General features: G+C 40.2%; 1 protein-coding gene across 1 annotated transcript; it reads left to right on the top strand.

Moving 5' to 3' along the window:
• The first annotated feature begins 5 nt into the window (after positions 1 to 5).
• On the top strand, positions 6 to 11,640 carry LOC146694014 (uncharacterized). Its single transcript, XM_085430072.1, has 6 exons — positions 6 to 711; positions 1,861 to 7,732; positions 8,291 to 8,524; positions 9,626 to 9,782; positions 10,853 to 10,982; positions 11,182 to 11,640. The coding sequence occupies exons 1-6, from the start codon at positions 666 to 668 to the stop codon at positions 11,367 to 11,369; spliced, it is 6,627 nt and encodes a 2,208-aa protein (XP_085286198.1). The 5' UTR covers positions 6 to 665; the 3' UTR covers positions 11,370 to 11,640.
• Positions 11,641 to 11,760: the final 120 nt, after the last annotated feature.

Genomic DNA, 11,760 nt, shown 5'->3' with positions numbered 1-11,760 from the left:
AGAACAGTGTATTTAAACACTGAACAGCTACAATATTCTGTGCTTATTTTTCATGGAGGTATTTCATGTATGAATCACCACATAAGTGCACCCAGTTATACCTTGTTTATCTGTAACTTATATGATTTGAATGCCATTGTTTTATAACATCAAATATCTGCTTCTTGTACAGTTGAATAAGCTGTATTGTATTGTTGTATTTTCAAGGATTGATATTGACCAGACAAGGCAACATTAACATGGTGATGGTATTTCTATTGGGAAATTGATTAGAAAAGTGAAATATTAACATGTTTATACTTCTTGAAACCTTTAGATACAGTTTCTGGGTTGTTTTTTTTTTACATTAACATGTAGCATTTTCAGTACAACTAATTGTATTGTTGCCCTATAGTCAGAGTTTCTGATACATATTGTTTAAAATTCCTTATTGAATTCGTTCATCTTCTAACCCATGGCCATGTAGTTGTGACTGTAAAGAGGGAGGATTACTGTGAAATCGAATCCACGTATAAATGAACTTCAGAGGACAAAAGCTCCCTGCATGGGATGGCACCATCTGCTAGTAACTGCAAACAGCTGATACCTTCTGCTCAGGTGGATTAAACAGTAATAAGAGCATTTAATCAGCGGGACTGATAAATCGCAAACAAGACAGAACAGAAATGAAAATGCTTCACTGTTTTATACTAGGACTCTTTCTGCTTCCAGGTATGTACTCACAGTTGTGTTTATTTTCTCAGTAAAGTAACTTAACTTAATGGTGAGCCCTGTATACTGCAGATTAATCAATTAATTGGCCAATTTAATAAATTATTTCTATGTTAGATAGAATATGTTTGTTTTTTGCAGCTTGCAGCTATATATAAACTGCATACAGTACACATATATGAGCTGTAAAGTTGTAATACTTAAAATACAATATACTGCTTAAAATGTAAAAAATATTAAAGCAACATTAAAAAATACAGAAATGATTATTTATTTGTTCATCAGAAGAAAATACCAAAATAAAAACAACAAAGAGTAGTCTGCAGAGTAGAGTAAAGATGCCGAAAATAATAAAATAAAATAGCAGCTCTTTGAATAAATTAAAAGAATTTTCCTCACATATATATTTAATTGTGTGTCATGCCTGGTAGATGGATAGATACATAAATGATATTCTGGCTCTTACATTTTAATTTTAAAGTAATTACCTAAATCAGAGGAATACATTCATAAGTTAAGGCGTATTACATTCATAAGACTACTTTGTTTAGCTCTATGATAATGTTTTAATATAATCAATATTAATTGATTTATCTTTCACATCCATTCTATGTGTGACCTGTATGTGTTACCCTGTATTTAAATATATGATGTTATGGTATAGGTTTGTTTTTTTTTTGCTGTTTCCTCAGTTTGCCGTAGAGTAATAACTCACAATATTAATGTGCAAAGATTAATTCAGTTTGTAAACTGGCTGATATCAATGCTGCAATTATCAGTGTAAACATCAACCTCAGACATTTTCTATCTTATGCATACATGTACTATAGCAGCAAGGCTCTTTTTCTAACACTATTTTAAACTTCTTAAAATCACCAGCAAGGACAAGTTATATGAGGGCAAGACAACCTCTCCAATAACTAAAACAGTGATGCTGATTTAAAATGTTTTAACCTCACTCAGTCACTCGGTCTTATTTTGAATACCAGGTGTTTGTACTAATGTGATTTTAAGACTTCAATAGTACTAAACAGTAACACATTTATTTTATTTATTTATTCATTTTTGTGCTATTTTTCATGCTAGGTTTAAGAAACAGAGCCTCTAGGGAGGACATTTGAGTGACATGTTTTGCTTTTGTCTTCGTAGTCAGGGCAGAAAAAGAAGATTTCCAAGGTTACTTCACAGAGCAAACAAAAAGCACAACTGTCACAAAAGATCTGCTTCTGAAAAATGAAAACACAACTGGTCATGGCACAGAAGCAATACCTACAGAGAAGACACATCAACATACCGCAATGGCATTGACTGCCAAGTTTCCAGAGGCGGTCTTGCTTGACACCAGACTGACAAAACCTTATAAGAAAAGTCTAATAACAAAGGCGTCAGCTTTAATTTCCCTACCAAGCTCAAAGCATTTTGTCTCCAGAAATGGGAATAGCTCTCTCATATTAAAGAGAGAGCCGTCGGCTATGAGGATTGACACTGAATCAGAAAAACTATTGATCTCTAATTATGAAAAGATCTCATCATCTTCTGCGCAATCTGCAATAGAATTAATGATGAATGACACCTCTGACCCAGAGGGCAATTTGACTGCAGAGGCAGTGAAAGCCCCTCCTTGGTTTCACACTCTTCTTGATTACAGGAATCAAAGAAACACTAACTCTGTTAAGCTCACATCTGCTGATGGATCCCTGAGACCTCCAGCGCTATCTGCATCTCATTCTCGTGTAATTGATAACCTGGATGCAGCACGTAATGACAGCAGTGACAAACAGTCTCAAGGCAAGGAAACCACAAACCCGAGAAGAGACCTGTATGGCTTGGGCACAGTGCAATCCATCTTTCAGAATGCTACAGCAGAAGATTCACCGAGAGGAAGCACAATAACAAACTTGTGTTTGACCTGCCTGAAAGATCAAAGGCCAAGCTCCACCGGGAAAGCTGCACTGTCAACTCATGGCTCCCCTGACAACAGTAAACTTACAGCCTCATTAACCAGTTTATATCAACAGTCAGCTCGAGTGCAAGAAGAAATGTTAAACAGAGACGTCAGTCATGCAAACCTCACCAAGCACTCCAGTTTCAGCGAGGGAGGAAGTTTACCTTACGATCAGACTTTCCTTTCTTTTTCCTTCAGTAACACTCAGAGTCATACTCAAAGCGTTTTGAATGATTCCCCAAACATTTTTTTTTCATCAGCTCCAGAAGCGGTTGCGTTTCACACACGACCTCTTGCTGAGGTGTCGTCAGAAACAAAAGAAGACACCAAGAAGCAATTGAGGCATACCTATCCTAGTGAAGCTTCTGTCAAAGAGAGACCCGTCTCAACATCTACAACATTTTCTCACTCATCAAAATCCTTTTATATTGCAAGGAAACCAGTAGAAAGTGGAGAAAAAGAGCTGTATGAAAAAAAAGTAAGCACTGGGGTCCCGCAGTCAGACCTGATATATTTCAGTAAGAATAACAAAACAGCTTCCCACAGTGTCTCAACAAACTTAAAAAGTTTCATTCAAAGACAGTCTTTGGACATCAGCAGTGGGCCGGTAAGCAATATGCCTGTTATTAGTTCAGCTCCCCACAGCACTCACATAAGTGTTCTTACAGAGGGTAGTGATCACAGCACTGCATCTCATCCAGCAGTAAGAATGAGCTCGATTGAAGCTCACAGTGCAGCAACACCCTTCAGCGGGAGTAGGCCAACCGCTTTGCCAGTCGAAAATCCTGAGTCTCACTTTCAGACAGGAAGAGTGGATTCTTTGATCTCTCTTCTGAGACTCCAAACACCAGCTAAACCAAGCTTTCAGACCAAAGGACCCATACTGACATTATTACCAAAGGATTCTGCCATAAAGCTTGCATCTGCAACCACAAAGACACACTTGACAGATAAACAAGATCCTCTGACATTTAACGCTGTACACAGCATTGTTAAACATTCTTCTGCTGATCCCCCAGGGCCAATGAATAAACCAGTTATAAGAGAACCACAAACTACAACCACCGCAACAACAGAAGTTTTGCCCAGGAAGTTGTTTCTCTCAGAGTTGAGTCAGGACTTTGGTGATGACATGCCCGTGTTGACACTACCAACACTATCAAGCAAATCTCTTTCTGAGAAACTGACAATAAGTAAATTTTCAGGGACTCAGTCTAAACTCATCCAGGTAGGAACTTATGATGTAGCTAGAGGGAAGAATGTAGCATCAACTCGTCAGTCTTATTCAACATATAGTGGGGATTTAATCAGAGAGTCACTAAGAGATAATGATACAAAATCAAGAGATGAAAATGAACAGGTGTTGTATGCAGTTGTAGAAAATGGGAACAAGACAGAAAACGATGAGGAGATGAACGCAATAATAAAGTTGCAGGAAGGAGAGAAAAACAGGAAAGACACAACTTTGAACTATCAAAGAGAAAAATTTAAAGAGAGCAGAGAAGGAGAACAAGAAAAAATAATCAATACCAGAGCTAAGACAAATCAAAATGTAGACAGGGAAGGGGAAGAAATGGCAGCGCAAACCGCCAACATGAGTAGGGAAAAAGGTGAAATGACTAATGGAGAGGAGGGTGTAACCTTGAGACAAAACCTGGATCAAAGCAAAGGGCAAATCAGTGATGAAGAAGGAGCTGAAAGAGACAGTGTGACTAAAATATATGAAGAGAATTTCCTAAAAGTTGCAGCTGAAAAGCAGAGTGAGTCTTTAAAAAGGGAAGAAGCAGAGGATAGAAGTGAGAAAACGCCAGAGGGGAAAGAAGACAATAAATGTGTTGGGGAAACTGGGAAAAAGGACATGACAAATGTTCCCTTTGGACCCCCTACTAATTCGAAAGAATTTAACAGAGATAAAGAACACATTGTTGAGAACCTGTCTCCCTGCCCCAGTTTGATTAAACAGCTGGGAACCACTGAGAACAAGGGCATTCATCTGGGAGAAAATGCTACAGCAATTGTGGAAATCACAAATAAATCATTTACCTATAAAGTGACAAAAAATCACAGAACAACAAGTCAGAGCCCCATCCAATCGAAAACAACATCTCTTCCCAAAGAGCCATACACACAGACTAGATCTCATCTCTCTCCCCCCAAGGACGTTTTTCCAAAACATGAAGTTACGTCATCACTCGCTAAAGAAAGTGCCCGGAACGAAGTTGTTGAAGCTACATTTGGACATCACACTTTAAAGTTTGGGGACGTATTAAAGCCATCGGTTTCCCCAAACAGCAGTGCAGCTAAATTCACTCACCCTTTACTAAAGACTATCAGCAATATGTTGTCACTCACCACCCATCGATTGACAACCGCAGCTGGATTCCCGAGAGCTGAGCCCCACTTTACAGTAAATAGTTCTACTCCCAATATATCAATTATTTACGACATCCCAGATCAGACGCATAAATTTAGTGCTTCAGTTTCAAAGGCCAATTCAATTTTACATACCGCAAATGAGAGCGAGCAAGCAGAATACATTATAGCATCAGTGAATCCCGGCCCACACCAGAAGATGTATAATCACTCATCTACTAGGCCACCCACGGCCACAGCCTTGTCATCCGAGGCCCACATCTCCATAGGCCAGTTGCAGCCTCGCCAAGCGCAGCCTGTCCCTCAGATCAGCGAGTCCTCCTCCTCCCCCTCTTTTGACATGACTTCAGGCCAGCCATGCTCATTTAAACTGTCAGAGCAGACAGCCCATCCAGATGCTCTGCATACCTCTGTTGATGGTAACGAGCAGAGATCTGTGCATACCCTAACGGCATCATCGAGTCCTAAAGCGGAAAACGATCAATTTCCCCATACCAACATGTCACCGCTGCTAAATCTCAGCCTGTTTGGAGGTGACATTTTACCTGGCACCTATAGGCTGACAGGTCTAACCGGATCAGCGGTTAGCCCTGTCTTACTAAACTTACTTAGGGCCAATTCCAACACTCAACATGCGAATGGTGAAAGTGACCGTGTCAAGTCTTTGTTAGGGACTGCTGATGAGACAAATCAAATCAAGGAGAACGATAATGCACGAACAATGGTGACCTTGAAAGTGAAACATTTAGAGCTGGTCACAGAGCAAATATCAGAGATGAGACTTGAAAAGAACAGTTTACCTTTTATTACACCAATGACCGGCAGCAATAAAGATAACATAGATGAACTTAATTCTTTGTCTATAATGCAGGCTGATAAACCAGCAATGAAAATGATTCATGAGAATGACCTGATCAGTGTAAATGGCGAAAATGAAGCAAACAGCACTGTGACAGTTCCCATCAAGTCTGTCATGCTTGCGGTTCATGCTGGGCCCAGGACTGAGCAGGCTATGGACGACAATTTTGTGTATGATTTTGGAACACCTGCCTTTAGCACACATGTGGCACCATCTGGCACCTCTCCAGATGTTGAGTCAGAAGGTTGGCCTGAAATGCCTAAAATCCAGCATGATGATGTGACTAAAATGTCTGTTTCTGATGTGAAGCATCATGCAGAAAAAACACCCGGAAAGCAAAACAATTCAGTGAGCAACAGTGCTCTCCCTGCTGCACATATTACTTTCAGAAATGATATCATTATCCTCAGTAAATCCACACACCAGACTGACGACCAGCTAATTACTTCTTCCTTTCAAATGATAACAGCAGTAACTGATGATTCCGTGTCCCTGGCTCCAACTCCTACCATAGGTGGTGTTACTGTGTCCAAAGAAGATCACGAATCACTGCTGATGGCTAGTGAGAGTGTGCCAGTTGTGGAAAACTCATCTCGCGCTGCTGCTGAGCACATAGAGCACTCGAATCGTCATACTGAGTCTTTGTCATTGATAGGGCGTCCCATAACTCCTACTACTGGCAAACCCAACCCTGCTGTGAAAAGACAACACACAACAGAAACACACAGTGCCGAGCTGCCTGAGGATAAAATTTCTGTACGGACTATTGAACAGAGTCAGCATGCTGCTCCTGCTGTATTTGTAATAACACATAATATTAATGACCCAGAGAAGGACATCCAAAGAGACTTGCTGCAGACATCCCACGGAGCTGAAGGTTTGCATGGTCCAACATCTACCATGCTTAGAAAAATGGAATATTCATTAATTAAAGACATCAAAACAGCTCTGACTACAAAGAGTGCTTTTGAAGCCAAACAATCTCTACTTGAGAAAATTTCTGCAGCATATACGCAGGACAGAACAGAGCAGCCTGACAGGCAGACCTCGCATGAAAAGACTTCAATAAGTCAATTGATATCTGGATTTATGGCAGATTCTGCACCAACTACAAGGATCTCGCCCACAGACATTATTAATAAAAGCAGCTGTAGGACTATCGGCTGTGCTCGGTCAACCAAGACGACTGAAACAACAACTGGACCAGGTGAAATTGATCATAGTCAGAAAATGTATAAAACACAGGGTGCAGTCACAGAAAGAGATCATTTCAGAGACGAGGACACTGCTGGCGCAAAACCAGAAAATGGCAATTGCAGCTCTGACTGTCTTGTAGCTGGAAAGGCTACACCGCAGGCCGCTGACCTTGAATATGCAACGCTTTCAGCATTCATCAGTATCGGTGAATCCGATCACGGCGTTGATGAAATGATGTCAGAAAAGGCCAGGAGTGTGGCAGCTAAAGCTGTTCATTTGGAGAGGCACTGGACACCTGAGAGGCCCCACTTTGTAAGGAAAACAACACAAAGACGCTTTCACAGAGAGACCTCGAAGGCTCAGGAGGTTCCTGCTAAAGAGGTCACTTTATCTGAACCTGAAGCAGCTCTTCTGCAGACCAAAATAAAGGCTACTGAGCTGACGGTGCTCTCTGAAAAAAACACAAAAACACAATTAAACCGAGGAGCAGGCAATGTCGAGGTACTTGAAGCGCAAAATGCCACCAGGTTAGTGAGTGCCGCGACTAAAGAAGAGTCTGGGCGCAGCCTGTTACTGCCAGAGTCTGAGTCCGAGCTGCCAAAGCTGAAGCGCAGGGGAAGGACCTCATCACATCTGTATCTCTCTGGGTAATGCTACTATTTATAATTAGTTAACACATACTGGAGATTTTGAATGATTAAAATATTGACTAGAAATGATCCCATGACTTTTACGTTTTTTTTCTTCCTAATTTGTGAAAAGAAGTCAGGAACCACAGTTGGCAAACAGACTAGGATGCCATTTTATTTATTTATTTCTGCAGTCAATGAATGTTTATAGCACAATTAGGAATTTTAGCTGAGCAAAATAACTTAGACATAACTACTACTACCCTTCACAACTGTGAAAACTCTGAGGTGGGAAGAGTTTTCAGAGCTGTATTTGTTCAACCTGAGATACTCATGTGACTGCAAGTCCTAAAGCTGATTTCTATACTAAATCAAAATAGATGTAAACGAATGTCTACATTGAGAAATCAATCACAAAATAAGATGTATGTTTATGTGTGTATGTTTAGCAGTAACATAAAGTATGTAATATGCAGTACTTTACACAATAACATTTTTGGTGCCGCCCTTCTTTAAAGATATTTATGATGTAAATATGTTAAGATTCATGTTGCAAATACACCAATTTGTTGGTAGTATAACAGAAGTTTCAGAGGATCTGTGTGGCAGTGGAAACTACACAGCAGAAATGAGTCTTGACCTTGGGAGAGGTGTAGAGCCTGGCGATGCTGTACCTGCCCAGGGGAACCTCAGAGTGGTTATCAACCTAAAGACAAACAACAGTCAGATAAACCTCGGGGTCACCTCCTGTTGCCTGTCTCCAACCATCCAGCCAGACCTTGCAAACTCTACCTGCTGTCTTTTCTCCAGGTAAACAGGAAAGCCGGAAATAAGCGTTTGTGTTCTTTTCCAACTCTTGCGTTCCGGCAATCCCCCACCACAATGAATTGGATAAACTGTCAAGAAAATGGATGGATGGATAGAATTCTGATGTCTTTGATAACATCAGTGTTTGTTGACTTCTTGTAATAAGGTTATTAGGCAGTCTCATTCAAACTTTGGATTAAATATAAGTTTAAATGTTCAATTTTTCCAAATCTCTGACCTGGTGATGGGGGAATAAAATAATTTTAAAAATTCAGGTATCACATTTTTACCAGGTAACACTTATCCACACGGCCCAGGGTTGTTATTATACGTAGGGCTAGACTGTCACTGCTTAAAATAATGTTTATTTTTATTTATTTATTTATTTTACCAGATAAACAGTTTTACTATAACTTACATCAATCAGGAAGCTGCAGGTCCATTTCTAAGAGTTAAATATTCTAGATAAAAAGAAGGCTGTTGTAGGTTGATGGTGTTATCTCTCTGAGCCAGGATCAGTCAGATAGATGGAAATTGGGTGCACTCCACACATATGGAGAAGCAGCAATATACTGTAAATAGACAACCTGTAAAATATCAAAGTCTGAGTGACTGTTAAACTTAAAAAAATGTTTACACCAGTGATGTGCAGGTTTTTTTTTCAAATGTATTTCTCCTGAGTGAAATGAAGAAAAAAAAAACAGTAAATCATTTTAAATTACCTTGAAATAATAACCTCAATAACTCCTAAAGAGCTGAGGAAACGCTTAAAAAATCAGCACACTGGTGAATATATTCTGGACGCTAAATCAGAATTTATAGCAAAACTTATTAACATTACATACCATAACTACCAATCTTACAACACCCTAAAACAAAAACTGACATTTACCTAATATGATTTATTGTTTTTTTAAGTGTTCAGCTCAGTCCAATCCAAAATATTGACACAAAAAGGGTGCACTGTTTATTGATTACTGCAGCTTCCATGGCATGTGGCAGGATTTTCTCACTTTAACCGCTTTTCCTTAAACATTCCGCTATTTCTTTTAAAGAAAAAAAAATCCACTAAGGTTATACTCTGCATTTGTTTTGGTGCCTCAGGTTAGCAGCAGAACCAGCAGGGATCACACTACTGCCCACTGCCTTGTCAACGAGTGCCAGCTTCACCATCAGTCTCTTCCAAATGATTAATTACTCAGTAGTGTACCTACACTGCGATCTGAGTGTCTGCCTGAGGAACCACTCTGACTGTGAAAGGGTAAGATTGCAGTGGGTGCACAGCGTAATGATGTGAGAGAATGAAAGAGCAAGCGACTGAAGGTAATTTAAATTTTGTGACACGGAAAACATGGAGACAGACTAGAAGTGAGCGGGCTCCTTTAAATTGGTTGGGTACAAGAGGAATCAAACACACAGCCTGGAACCCTGGTCATGTGATTATAGACACACTATAGGTTAGATGAGGTCTTCACAAAGTTAGAGAATAGCACTAGACAAGCAGCTCTAATACCAACCCCTGTATCCTGCTGTTTTGGGAATGAGGGCTCTGATTTAAGGAGAAAAGGGGAATCATCTGACAAGTGCATGTTAGAGGGCGGAGGTGAAAGAGAGGAAAAACTCCAGAGACTCATTTTGATGTCTGGCTTTGAAGAGCACTTCCACAGCTCCCACAGCAGCTGTGATTCTAGTATTGCTAAGTTCTCAGCCATTTTTCTTTTGTTTTTTCCTGTTACAGTGGTCATGTAAAACAGTGGGGATATATGATAGACGATAAAAGCTCCATCTTATAGAGCAGTAAAACACTTTGAGAGTTTGAGCTTTGACACAAATTGTACTGCATTATCTGCAACTTTCTTTGTCCACATCTATTGCTCCTTTCCCCCCTCTTGTTGTGACAAATTGTGTTTCTTCTTTGCACTTGATGTGAGACTATGCATTCTGGTGAAGCACATCAGCTACAGAAAAGCTATACATTGCATTGCAAAAACCCAGTTTGAGCTGCTCTAAATCAGAATGGGATGCCTAGATTAAATGAAAGCTGTTCCTTACAAGCTCAAATCCATATTTGCAGCTCTTTATTTGAAATAAATACTTCTGCTCATGCTCTTTTTATTCAACTAAAAAAAAAAACTGGCAGGAAAGAAATCAGGTTTTTCCAAAATATTTATCAGAGGAGTGATTTGTTTGTGTTGGTTTCGTGCACATTTCTTTCTGTTTATCATCACAGACAGAAAGAACAACCATCCATCACCCAAACAGATAATAACCTGTTAGCTATTTCACCAGTTTCCAAACTTAATTGTTTTATATCTCCTCGTCTTTTTGTAGCAGTGCCTTCAGAAGAGGCGTGCACTTCCCTCAGAGGGCTCGCAAACTTTTGCCACCAATCTGAAAAATCGCATATCCTTTGGACCCATGTTGAAACAAGTGAAGAACTCTACCTTTCCAGAGGAGATAGGTAATTATTAGCTGGTCCTTACACAAAAATGATGATCTGAGATAACAGAGCATGCACGGCAGATGATGTGACAGGAAATTAGATATTCTCCTCATGAGTGCGTCATATAAAGCTACACAATGAAAGTAAAAGAGATTAGGGAACACTGCACAAACAAGTCATGGCTGTGACTTTTACGGTCTGTTTGTGTTTTTATCAGAACCATCAGAACTGGACTTGGCTCTGGTCATAGTCAGCCTGGTGGTTGGCTCCTCGCTTGTCACAGTGATGCTGCTGCTGGTGTGGCTGGCCTACCGTAAACGGGGTGACTGGCTGCTCCGCTCGGCGGCTCCGCCACGAGCCTGCTGCGGCTGTCTTCACCCAGGAGGTGACTTGATCCTTCCGTGACCAAGGAAGGACCGTCGCCTTTTACACTGATCAAGTCTTTACCAAAATAGCTGCAGACAATTACATTAGTCAACAGACAGTGGAGCAGTCAATCATATTAACCACAGAGCAGAGGCGGCCAGCTGCATCGGCTGGTATAGGCTAGACTACACAATGAGGAGCAATCCAATTCACACCGCCTTTCGCAGGTGACACAGCTGTTGCAGTCTAATTTTGTACTTAACCATGAGCAGTCGATTATCATTCACAAATAAAAAAAAAAACACCTTGAGCCCTTTGTTTTATCCCCAGGGGCAAGAAATCAGCATGCTTTGTTTCCCACTTTGAGAATAATGGCTTGTGAATAACTGTTTCATACACGATAATGTATGCATTTGTGTCTTGTTACCTA

Source organism: Copadichromis virginalis, linkage group LG14 (assembly GCF_057382275.1).
Source record: "Copadichromis virginalis isolate Kocher_CV1m ecotype Utaka linkage group LG14, C_Virginalis_male_GT1.1, whole genome shotgun sequence".
NCBI classification, from domain to species: Eukaryota; Metazoa; Chordata; class Actinopteri; order Cichliformes; family Cichlidae; genus Copadichromis; species Copadichromis virginalis.
Note: the sequence above shows the minus strand (reverse complement) of the source record. Positions and strands in the feature narration are given on the sequence as shown.